Source organism: Trichosurus vulpecula, chromosome 5, assembly GCF_011100635.1.
Source record: "Trichosurus vulpecula isolate mTriVul1 chromosome 5, mTriVul1.pri, whole genome shotgun sequence".
Taxonomy (NCBI): Eukaryota; Metazoa; Chordata; class Mammalia; order Diprotodontia; family Phalangeridae; genus Trichosurus; species Trichosurus vulpecula.
The window spans coordinates 20,294,905-20,308,015 of NC_050577.1; the positions used below are offsets into that span (position 1 = coordinate 20,294,905).

General features: G+C 41.2%; 1 protein-coding gene across 3 annotated transcripts in view; it reads right to left on the minus strand.

Moving 5' to 3' along the window:
• Nucleotides 1-13,111, minus strand: part of CPVL (carboxypeptidase vitellogenic like) — a 122,435-nt gene that overhangs the window by 51,133 nt on the left and 58,191 nt on the right. For all 3 annotated transcript variants that reach the window (XM_036761487.1, XM_036761489.1, XM_036761488.1), the window contains exons 8-11: nucleotides 7,772-7,894; nucleotides 7,280-7,411; nucleotides 4,594-4,692; nucleotides 3,409-3,582 (exon numbers count right to left, since the gene is read on the minus strand). In XM_036761487.1, coding sequence (XP_036617382.1) covers nucleotides 3,409-3,582; nucleotides 4,594-4,692; nucleotides 7,280-7,411; nucleotides 7,772-7,894 — 528 coding nt within the window. The remainder of the gene's footprint in view (nucleotides 1-3,408; nucleotides 3,583-4,593; nucleotides 4,693-7,279; nucleotides 7,412-7,771; nucleotides 7,895-13,111) is intronic.

Below are 13,111 nucleotides of genomic sequence, written 5' to 3' on the forward strand. Positions count from 1 at the left end.
TCAAGGTTAACTTTCACATTTAGGTGAAATGCATGAGAATAGTTTTCAGATACGTTGAACATGTACTGGAATGTGGGCTGGCCTTGGGTTCTAGGAGTTCAGAGTTCCAATCCTGACTCTGACCCCATCCAGCTGTGTGATCCTGGGCAAGGCTCCCAGGCAACTCTCAGGACTAAAAGGGACAGTCAGTAGCTAGTTGGTAATAATGGAGGAAGTTTCCACACCAGGAGCTCTCTATGAAGATGAAATCATAGCTCAGGATGAAAGAAAAATCAAAACAATTTCTAAACAATGTGAATATTTGGAAAAATAACTGGGATTTATAAAGCACTTGAATATATGCAAATTGCTTTATATACATTACGTCATTTGATCCTCACAAACCAAAATTCCATCCTATGAGGTAGCAAATACACCACCATTTTATAGACAAGGGGAAGGTGCATTTAGGGTTAGAGTTGACCTACTAGAGACCGCCATCTTCCCCAAGAAACTTCATTTGAAACTCAGCTTATGATAGAAACATCAGTTTTTAAATGCATTTAAAATGTAAGTGCCGCTGTGAACAATAAGGGGCAGCTGGGTAGTGCAGTGGATAGAACCCTAGGGAGGAAGATTGAATTCAAATCCAGCTTCAGATACTTACTAGTTGTGTGACCCTGGGTAAGTCACTTAACCTCTGTGTGCTTCAGTTTCCTCGTCTGTAAAAAGGGGTGATCTTCCCAGGGTTGTTGTGAGGACCGAATGAAATAATAATTATAAGGTGCTTGGTACACAGTAAGCTTTACATAAATATTAGCTATATTTTTATTACATAAAAATTAGCTATCATTATTAAGGAGGCAGCTAGATGGCTCAGTGGATAGACTGCTCAACTTGGAGTCAGGAAGACCTGAGTTCAAATCCAGTCTCAGATACTCACTAGCTGTGTAACCCTGGGCAAGTCACTTAACCTCTGTTTGCCTTACCTGTTGTGTTTGTCCTTCATTTTTAAAGAGGACCGTGGCATCAGGGATGTGGTGACGTGACTTGCCGTTGACTTTGCCTTGAGTTGCCTTAATCTATTGGAAAGGGAGATGGCAAACTACTCCAGTATTTTTGCCAAGAAAATCCCATGGACAGTACTGGTGTGCTGTGGTACACAGGATCACAAAGTGTAGGATATGACTGAACTTTTTTATGATTATTAAAAATAGAGATAGAAACCTCCTGCCAAATACCTTTTCAAAGACAAACATGGCTCTAATACCCAGAGAAGGGAAAAATAAAGCACAGAACATGCATTATTTTTGTACTTAAATTCCCAGCATCTAGCACACATAAGTGGGGATCTTAATGGACATTTATTGATCGAATGATTGACAAGCCTCATTAATGAATAGTGATGCAAAAATTTCAAAATTAAATCCTTATAAAGAGACTATAGAAATACAGCCAGAAGATAACTCATTATGACTAAGTTGGATTCATAAGTGGAAGGTAGAGCGGAGGCAAGCATTTATTAAGCGCCTACTATGTACCAGTTACTAAGCTAAATGCTTTACAAATATCATCTCATTTGATCCTCACAACAGCCCTGGGAGGGGTTTTACAGATGAGGAAGCTTAGGCAAAAAGAGATTAAATGACTGGCCTAGCTAGTAAATCTCTGAGGCCACATTTGAACTCAGTTCTTCCTGACTCCAGGTCCAGTGCTCTATCCACTGCGTTACCTGGCTGCCTCTGGGGATTCAAGTAGGTTCAACATTGAGAAAACAATTCCTATAAGTTAGTAAAATAAACAACAAAGACCACTATAACAAAATGGGTATAATAGATGAAAAATTCAACATGCGTTTATATATTAAAAATCTTTAAGAGCATTGATTGGCATAGAAAGGTCCTCCTTTAACAGTATCAAAAGCACATATTTAAAACTAAGAGTTATCACTGCTTGTAGTGAAGAAACACTAAAAGATTTCCAAGTACAAACAGGGGTAAGGTAGAAATGGCTCCCTTTTCTTCAGTGTTATTTGACCGTTCTAGAAATGCTAGCTGTAGCAGTAACACAAGAAAACATAATCCAAGGTATATGCATTGACAAAGAGAAGACAAAATTAACTTTATTTGCAAACAACATGATGGAGTACTCAGAAAACTCCAGAGAATCAGTGGAGAAATTGAGATTAATAACAGTGGTATAATTTCAGAATACAAAATGATTCCGCAAAAATCATCAGCATTTCTATAGAGTGCTCACAAACACTCGGGAGACATGATGAAAAGAGAAATTCCATTCAAATTAAGTATGAAAGTGGAGAATCACAGAATCTCACATTGGGAGAGACCACAGAGGTGATATGGTCCAACCTACACCTATTCAGTAATTCTCTTTACAATATCCGCAAAAAAAAATGGAAATGAGCCTTTGGTTGAAAACCTCTAGTGAGGGAAAGTCCATTAACTCTTGAGGCAGCTGAAAGTACTTTTGAACAGATCTAATCATCAGAAAGTTCCTGTTTATATTGAACTAAACTGTATCTTCGTGCAATTCTTTCCCCACTGCTATGTGCAAAATGTTACATTACGGACACAATGACAAAATGGGAAAGAAAAAAAAACAACCTTAATTCTCAAGGAGCATGAATTCTACTGGAGAGGACATGACATGTGTAAATGTGAAACAGAAGGGACGGGAAAAAGAAAGAGAAGGCCAGAGACAAGAGATGGAATGCCAAGTTCAGAGGACAGCAAGTAGGCCACAATGTCTAGAAAGAGGAATACAAGAAAAATTTAGCCAGACTTAAAAGGGCTTTAAGTGGAAAGCCAGGGAGTTTGTTTCCTGCCTGAAGTGAATGGGTACCCATTGATTTTTCTTGAGCAGAGGAATGACATTGGGAGATCTGTGCTTTAGGAAAATTACCCTGGTAACTGTGTGGAGGACATAATGGAGAGGAAATGACCGGGAGCTGGGAGTCTAGGAAAGAACAGGGGAGGTGGCTATGTAAGTGGGAAAAGGGTCACATGTGGGAGATATTGCAGAGGTAAAATTGATCCCACCTGGCAAATGATTGGTAATGGAGGTTTTGGAGAGGAAAGAGATAAGGATGATGCCTCTGAGATGATGAACCTGGGTGGCTGCAAGTATGGCGGCCCTCTTGAGAGAACTATGTGGCACATGCTGAACAAGTTTTCTAAGCAAAACATCCAGGGGAAGGGGAAGGGGAAGAGAAGACTTAATTAAAGGAAAGGGTAGCATTTAATTCAGAAAAATCAAAAGTTTGCAGTCAGTTTGTTTGATTTAAAAACCATAAAAGGGAAAGAAATAGCAGGATGTGAACTAAAAATATGCCTTCAAACAAAAGTCATCCTTGCCCTGGGTCATTTCAGAAAGGCCCAGAATAGGCTGTAAGTGTAATTCTTTCCTTACCCGATAGTTATTCATGATCTCAGCTAACCATGGCTTCACTGACTTGAACCAATCTGCCCACATGTGTTTCTCAACTTCAGAACCATCATGAAAAGTCAGGTTGCCCACATGGATGGCTCTTCTCACTTCTGGCAATGACAGAAAGTATCCAAGGTATTTTTCTTCTTCTGGTTCCTGAATATAAAAAGGGCATAAGAAGAAAGACGCTGGGACATGATGGGAAGTAGGGTACCGGCTTTTGTGTAAGATTGTTCTTGTCTCTAAATAATAATAACAGCGATGCCCTCAAACGTTGACTAAACACTTACTCTACCCACTTCATGGACATACCGGATATTCTAACAGCAAAGAAAGACTACAGTCCTCTAGCCAAGTCTCTATCCAAGGCGTTCTGTTAGGCACTGGAGATGCAACAGGAAAAATAATATAGCCCATGCCCTCAGGGGGCTTACATGAACACACAGAAGTAACTTAAGTATATATGCAAAATAAACAAAAGATAATTGGAGGAGGAGAGATACTTTGGGGGCACTAGGTGGGGCCATAGTACATACAGCTCTGGACTTGACATCAGGAAAACTATCTTCCTGAGTGCAAATCTGGCCTCTAACACTTTCTAGTTGTGTGACCCTGGACAAGTCACTTAACTCTGCTTGCCTCTGTTTCCTCATTTGTAAAATGAGCTAGAGAAGGAAATGGAAAACCACTCCAATATCCTCAGCCAAGAAAACCCTAAATGGAGCCATGAAGAGTTGGACGTGGCTGAAAATGACTGAACAACAGGGGTAGACACTAAGTGCAGCGGAAAGGAGGGAGCAATGAGGAAAGGCCTTATATTGGAGGTAATATTTGAGTTCAGCTTGGAAGAAAGTGATGGATTCTAATAGGTCAAAGTGAGGAAGAAAGGCTTTCCAGACAGAGGGAATGGCTTATGCAAAGGTTCAGTATTGGGGCTGGGAGCGTCCCTGTAAGGAACACCAAGGAGGCTGGTTTGGCTAGACTTTCGAGTTCATGAAAAGAAATAATGTATACTAAGTCTGGAAAGGCAGTAAGTGAGAGGATGCAAACCCAGGTAGGTCTCTCCTGATTCCAAATCCAACACGCTTTCCAATAAACAACCTTTGTTAAAAAGTCTAAATGTGCAAAATTACTATTTGTAGCTTTAACAATGAAGGAAGTAATTACCTGACACTGTAAAAAGTTATAATAATTAGAACATCCTGTACAATTCTGGAAGTATGAAGGATAACTTGTTAAGTCACCATTCATCAGGTTATCGAAAATCTAGGGAGAGAAAAGAGAAAAATCATTGAGATGTACAGGCAATTTCCCCATGCAGGTGTCTACCCAGCAGGTCAGAGGGACAAATTATTCTACATTAGCATGTCATAATGGATGGGCAGCTGGGAGGGCAGGGTCAGGTCCTCCTGCTCTGCACATTGACTGTGTGACCTTGGGCTTCACTTCTCTCTAAAGCTCTGAGTTTCAGAGGAGATGCTGCTCTGCTGGCACTCGGTGTTACCAATGTTCTATGACCTCTTGTGACCCAAGCAATCAGTCTTTTGCCGTTGGCTTGGCACCAAGGCAACTCAAAAACAAGTCTCCCATAAATCAAATCCTCAATGAGAAAAGTATCCTAAAAGGATACTGCTTATTCCATAGACATAATGGGAGCATAAGCAATGCCCAAGTGTGTTTATATCCCTGCTTCCCCACTTTCTTTAAACCTTGGGAGATGGTCAAAAACTCTTATTTTTAATATTACTGAAACCCCCGTAGAATTTCTTGGAACAAGCCAGGTATCTTATTTGCTGAACTCTTTAATTGGGCAGCTAGGGGACACAGTAGATAGAGAGGCAGACCTAATGGTAGGAAGACCTATCTTCCTGAGTTCAAATCTGGCCTCAGGTACTTACTACCTGTATGACCCTGGGCCAGTCACTCCCACCTGTTTGCCTCAGTTTCCTCATCTGTAAAATGAGCTGGAGAAGAAAATGGCAAAACATTCCAGGATCTTTGCCAAGAAAACCCCAAATTGGGGCATGAAGAGTCAGACACAACTCAACAACAAACAAATTAATTTTACACAAAATTTTATTTTCCCAGGATTATAGATTTGGAACTAGGGGATCTTTGAAGTTATCTAGTCTAATCCCTTCATTCTGGAGATCTCAGCACCACAGATCTAGGGACAGAAAGAGCCAAAGAAGCCATTTCGTCCAACTCTAGTGAAAATTGGAAAATAGAGCCCAGAGAGGACACATAGCTTACATAGGATTACCAGGTGGCAAGTGGCAAAACCACAACTGGAATCCAGACCAATTGATTCCAAATTCAGTGCTTTCTGTATGCTGCTAGGCTGCTTCTAACCTTTGTGCTAAATAACATTTCTTTGTTCTTACATTGACGTGAAAGCCACAGTCCTTTGTGTTTCCTAGACCACCTTGAGTCAGGAAAGCTTCAGGCTATAAGCTGATGGGCTGTAGCTATCACAGCAGCTCTCTCCTCTGTTTCCATAAGCCACACAGCAAAATCAGATTTGTGACTTTATAGACATACCTGATATTTTAACAGGAGGGAAGGACTATAGTCATCTAGCCACAGTGCCCACGGTCAATGGCCACACAGACTTCAGCTTTACTCAAGTTTCTGTGAGTTATGATATACAATGGGCTTGAAACTTAGAGAGTTTCAGATTTTTCTGCTATAGCCCATTTACAGAACTGGAGATAAGTCTGTGTTACCCACCTTCCTCCCAAAGCATCTGATATCAGCTACTTGAGTCTTGATGGAACTTACCCACTGAAACATGACCTTGCCGAAAATACCACGGGTTTTAGTCATCAGGCCCAACAAGATTAATCCCATTGGGTAGAGGGATGGATAAGCTAGTCCTTCGATGGGTACCCCATAAAAATTCTTGAAATATATACTCACAAACTAGTGTTAATGCATTTAAGGTAAAAGGACCTCCAAATTATCAAATACTTATCTGATTACATGTTGTGCCTTCCTTTCTCTCCCAAGTAGAATGCAATCTCCCTGAGCACAGAGCTGTTTTTTATTCTATCTTTATATTCCCAGTACCTCGTGTAGTACCTTACTCCCAGTAGGTGCTTAATAAATGCTCACTAAGTAGGACTGGATTGGATTATAGGAAGAATGCCCTAAAAGGAGCAGTTACGAGATAACCTATTTTCACAGACTTTTGATTTTTTTCATAATATTACTTTTCTTCATATAGTAACAATCACATAACTAAAATACTCTCCTTGAATTTAAATAAATCCAAAAAGTCACTGTTAAAGACTTTAGCTGGTACCTTAAATAGAATTTTAAAGATAATGATAAGCAAGTGTGGCAACAGATCTCTCTATCAAGGCCATGTCTGCTATATTTTTAACCATCTTTGTTAAAGACATTGGGGACATGCGACATTTGTTACCAACTAATGTCCTACCTAAGGCTGGATCCTTGTTAGCAGATCCAATGTTTTAAAACATATGTTAGAGCAGATGCATACAGTTCCTACGCTGCATTTTTCCTGATTTCCAAGTGATAGCTTATGCCTTCGGGGGCATACAAAGAATTCAGAGGAATCAAAACAGCTCACTCAGCAAAGACCTAATGACATAAACTAAACACTCCAAGGTAATCATAGGTTATAAGATAGAGAGAATGTGAATTCAAAGCAACGTAGACAATACTTTTCTTCACTGGGATTCCCTGTCTGCCTATCCCCTCCACAGCATCATGGGCACCATCTCTAACATGAAAGGCCCCCCCACTTCCCCTTTGCTTCTCTATGACCCCTACCCTGCTCAGCTGCTTTTGATTATTCAGGGGCAGTTCAGAGCCCTTGGGTACATACTTCAAAGGCTTTCCTCCAGTCCTCCTTCTTGATGTACTTGATGGTCTCAGCACATTGTTTCTGGAAGTACTTTTTCTGCTTCTCATCTAACAAACCAATGTGGTACAGGAATCCTGGGTAGCCTCCTATGATCTGATGCAGCAGGCGGACAACACCAAGTTAAAAAAAAAAGAAAAGAAAAGAAAAAGAAGATATTGGATTAAATAATTTTCCTCAATACCAGATCAGTTGGCAACATCTACCAAGAATAACAACTTAAATCACACACACACACACACACACACACACACACACTCCAGCAGCTTGATGCCATGAAACATTTGTCAAAAATTAAAGATATAAAGGCATTAAAAAGTCAACTGGGAAATATTAATTCCTTTTATCAAGTTAGTGCCGTAACTTCAGAAAGCATTCCATCTAATTAAAGAGGATTTCCCTTCCTATTGAGGCACAATAGAAGGGGGGGCCAGGGAAGGAAAAGGCAGAACTTACTGTTTCTGGATCAGAAAAGCCATCGCCAATAGCAACACCTTTCAAGTTGATCTTGACCTTGGCCATGGGATTGAGCAGATGAATGTAATAGGCAATAGCTGGCACATATTTCCCTGCATAAGACTAAAGAGAATGGGTGTTACGATGGAAGTCATATTTAGGAATGCTGACAATCTAATACAAAAAAATTGAAGATATTCACACTACTGATAGGACGGATAATTAGAATACCAATGGAAAACTAGCTTTCTTTTCTGTATCACATAAATTGACGTGCTATTTTTTAAGACTTCTCATAAGAAGTTCCATCTTGTGAATAGTAGGTAAGCTTCTTGAGGGCAGGAGCCATTCCCTTTAGGTCTTTGTTTCTCTAGCATCTAGCACAGAGCCTGGCAGAGGAGACTCTTAAAAAATGCTTGGTAGTGATTACTTTAGAATTGTAGATCCTAAGAGGAAGGAAGCCTGGAGATCATTTAGACCAGCACTCATTTTGCTGATGAGGGGACATGAGGGCTATGGATGTTGGTGAGATGCCCAAGGGAACTTACAGGCAAGATCTGGGTTACTTCCATGATTCCATTTCCCACTGGCCCCATGATGCCTCTCTTTCATGTCCCATGAATAATCAACACCCAGGGCAGTGCTAGATATCAATTCAAGCTTCCATAAATGCTTGATAAAAGAAGGAACATCCAAATTTCCTTCCAGAATTAGGTAATATAAAGCCAGTCACTCTAATTCTCTGACCAATTGGACTTTTCTCCTTTAAACTCCAAAAAGTCTTACAAAAAATTTCTTATCAAGAAAATCTCAATGTCAGTCAGCTAACAGATAGGAATATCAATGAGATCTGTGATTTCACATGTGAAACAGATCTCCCAGGTGAGGAGACTCCCTCCACCAATGCAGTTTGGCATGTTCTCTGAAACACATAAAGAGCTACCTAGAAAAACAGTATGGAGTAGTGCACAGAAAGCTAGCCTTGAAGCCAGGAGGACCTGAGTTAAATCCTGCCTCTGACAAGTATTAGCTCTGTGACACTGGACCTTAACCATTCAGCGTTCTGGTCAACTCTTTAAAAAAAGAAGGTGCCAACCTGAATGAGTATAGGGAGTTTGCTCACCTAGGAGTTCCCGATACCAATAATCATAGGGTCTAATCCCTATAGTCAACATGGCAGCCACTCCAGCTTAGCTAGGCTTTCTCTGCTCAGACAATAGGCATACAATGCATCATGAGCCCTAGCCAGGGCTGGAGAGGGAGAGAGGGAGGAGTACCACATAAACCAACCAGTCATTGACAAGAGAGAAGGGAAATACTAAAATGTAATGGCTCTCTCCAATATCACATGCACAGCCAGGAAGGTGACTCATAAAAGTTTATCTGGTGATTTGGAAGAAATGCTTTACAAACCTTAAAGTGTAACCAAAACCTAAGTGATTGTTCACTGTTATGTCAATCTTTGCCCATCACTTTTCACATTCCTCTCTGTGTCATCATACACCTTTCCATACTCTTTTAATGTGAACAATTCTCCATCATTGCTTTTCATTAACCTGGGTGAGCTGAGGTGGTGGTAGTTTGATAAAAAAAAATGGACACGATGTCAATAATCACTTTATCTAATGGCCAAGCTTGGCTCCAAAGAGGAGATAGGAAAATCCACCTTGGTCCTTGCTGTGCAGAGGTGGAGGACCAGGAGGATGCAGCCTCCTTTCCCCCTTCTTTTTTGCTCTTTGTTACAAGGGAGTTATCACTGGGTAGGAAAGGGAGGAGGGATGCATTTGAAAAGCAAAGTAAAAACAATATATAAAAAATAGAATTTTTTAAAAATATATATCCTTTTGGGCACTACTACTCTATAATTGTCTTCAACTTTCTGTCACTGGTGCCAGATTTGGAATCACATAAGCTGAGTTCAAATCCTGTCTCTGATATTTACTAATTGTGTGACTTTGGGCAAGTCTGCTCCCTTCTCAGGCACTCAGCTTCTTCATTGGTAAAATAGGGATGATGATGCACTATCTTCACTGTGAGGAGAGCATTCAAGAGGCAGGTTACCATACAGTGCCCTATACACAGAAGGCATTTAATAAATGCTGAATGAATGAATACTATCTTCTTAGCATTTGGCCAGGGGGTGGGAAGGGGTGCCTGATTTCAAACTATTCCCCTAACAAAAACAAACCAAAGCAAAGCCTCCCTTTAAATCACAACCTGAATCCAGATGAATTCTCCCTGTGCCTTCACTAATGAATTATTGGAGCTCCAACAATATGGCAGGCAGCTGTCCGAGGATAACCAGGAACTTGGTAACCTAACATCAACCATCTGATGGGGCTTTGTGTTCCTAAGTGCTGCCAACAGCATCAAAGCCACTGTTACAGGGATGTGGAGAAGTGTGACCGACTAGAAACCAGATCAACAACCACAGGAGCCGGGACCTAGGGCTGGAAACTAGCATCCTGTGCAAGGTCCCTAAGGGACTGAGGACCAGAGAGGGATGACAAATGTTATACATAGAACTTGAATCCAGGTCCTGAATTCAAATCCAGTGCTCTTTCCACACTGATTGCTAGAACACCATTCTTCTGAGGAACTTGGCCAGGTGAGTGGATTTATCTACCCTAAGAGACCAAGTAAATTAATCATCCACTCATCCAAGTTCTAGCCTACTATTAACAAAGAGATCACAAAGAACCATTCCCCATCAATCGATAAGCAATTATTAAGCACCTATGTGCCCGACGCTATTCTAAGTGTAGGTACATGAGGACCAAGAAGTAGCAAAGGGAAGGCATCTTTCATCTCAGGTTCAGTTGACTCATTTTTCATATTGGAGGACCAATCTTGATCCCAACTGTGACAAGAAATAACACAGCTTCAAACTGCAGAAGTCAACCCAAGCATTAGGAAAAAGACCCCAAAGCCCAGGTCTTCATTTCACATTCTCCTGTGTCCCTGTCGTTCCTACCCCCGGCTCCGTATTATAAAGGAGCGGGCTTCATCTCGTTGTTTGGCTATCATTGTGAATTATTTACTATGTGATGTCTGGAAAGGCCTAACAGTCATGGAAGTCATGTTAACAGCATATTGTACTTGTAAAAATATTCTTGGGAGGATGTAATGCCCTGTTAATTATCCAGATGTGAAAAGGCACAATGAAAATGGACTTAAAGAAATTTGTAATTATGGGCACTGTCTGACTCTCCTGTCTTACATGTTTCAACAAAATCCATGTCAAGCTTATTAGCCCCCTGCCACCCTGGAGCTTTTTGAGAAGAGTCGGTTTCATGTCTGGAGTCAAGATTCAATCAACCCCCTCCAGAAGGAAAAAAAGGGAAAAAAAAAACAGTGTCAGAGAATAAGACTATAATGGAAGCAGTCTCCTCTTACAGGAACCTCACATATGTTAGCAGTTACTCCAAGGCTGCTGCATTTCTTAGTGAGGTTTAGAAGGGAAAAAAAATAAAGGAGAAATGGATACAATTACCTTCCTCCTACGTTCTCATCTTTTCTCGTTAGATTTCATAAGGTAAGGGATCCATTGCTCAGTCACACATCCCTGAATGGTGGAGACACTCGTGTTTACCTAGAAAGCTGCATGTACATTGTCACTGTCCATAGCGCCTAAAACCCCCTGAACTGGTGCAAAAGGGTGAGTCTGCCTTGGAGCTGGGATGAAAGCCTGATACAAATTCTCAGGGCCAGTGGGCTGGCCCTAAGAGTAAGGGATGTAGTCCATTGTTTTGCTTGTCTAGATACTGCTGTGAACCTTGGCTGAAATGGAGCCGAAGGAGCTGGGAAGAGTTCACCACAAGCATCCCCCTCTTTTAAACCATCACCTCTCTTGCCTCTAATTTCCCCAGGAGGAGCTGAGTTGAGAAACCCCTGCTGGACCAAGGTCACACTATTCTCACCCTCACTCTGGGTAGTACCAAGCCTGCTGAGCTACAAGCTTTGATGGGGTCACCCCAAGAGCTGAGAAAAGGGCAAGGCAAATGAGTTGACCTATGTATATTATGAGGCTTCCATGAAGACTACTCATTCCAAACAAACATGGAGGGAGGGCAAGGGTCCCTAAAATGGATGAGAAACCTTGGCAGGATTTAAAAAAAAACCCTGCATTGATGTGACTGGCACAAGATGTAGTGACTGAGAGGATGAAGTCAGAAACGGCGGGCCCACTAGCCTCGCTCAGTTTTCCTGATTCTCTCCAGGGAGAGGAGAGGTGTGATGTTCCAGGAGGACTGGTCCCAAAAATTAATGAATGAGAAACGCTGCATCCTCCATGTTGTGGTCAACGCCACCATTTCCTAGACATTTCTAGACCATGTGTCATGTAATCTGAAGACCACACTGTAGTAATTTTGAAAAAGAAGGGGGGTGGGAAGCAGGGCGCAGAACAGACTTTGCCTTCACCTAAAAGGCTCCTGTTTCTTTTGCACTGGAAAAAAAACAAAAGGAGACCAACGGGACTTAACATATGGAAAAAAAAAAGCATCTTGTTCCCCAGCCAACTTTCTCGCTGCTTCGGCTGGCTGAGGAATGAGAATTCTCCCCTAAATGGAGATTATTCTGATGACTCCTTCATGTGTTTGGTTGCGAGTCTTTCTCTGGTGGAAGGAATTAGAGATGCCCCATCACCTGTACTTCACATTTCCTTGGTACAGAGCCAGAAGGGCCCAGCATGAAACCAGGGGAAGCAGGTCATTGTTTCTAATCGTGCCCCAAAGTTGCCACTGATCCCACTTTACAGGATGAGTGCTCCAGCCATCCTTACACATACAAGCCCAAGCTGCTTCCAGACTCACCTGGCCATCTTTTTGGCTAACAGCAATTCACAAGAAACAATGGATATGAAAAATAATTGAATGATGAAGAAGAAAGGGGAAAACAATATGCATACACTTGGAATATAAAAATGTAAATGGAAGGAACAACAGATGAAAACAAACCCTAGTATTTCTACTGACCAAGCTTAGTCCGGGACAAGAGATGAAAAACTTCACTGCCTACTTCTTTGAAGAGGTGGGTAGCTACAGCTGTATCTGATTTAGTTGACATTTTGGTTAAGTTTTCCTAAACTGCTTTTTAAAATTACTCTAGTTTATTCTGTTATAAGGGACAGGTAGATAAGGGAGATGATTTAGGAAATGTAAAAACCAAAGATAATTTTTTTTAAAGTGATACACTCCCAGTGATGACATATGACTGCAAATCAGGCTCCAAAGAATCCAAATGGCAGAGAGAGAAGACGTGATGATCAGGAGGTAGTAGTAAATCGTTAACGGTGATTTGAGTGCAAGAAGAGGAATAAGTTCTGTCATATCAGAAACA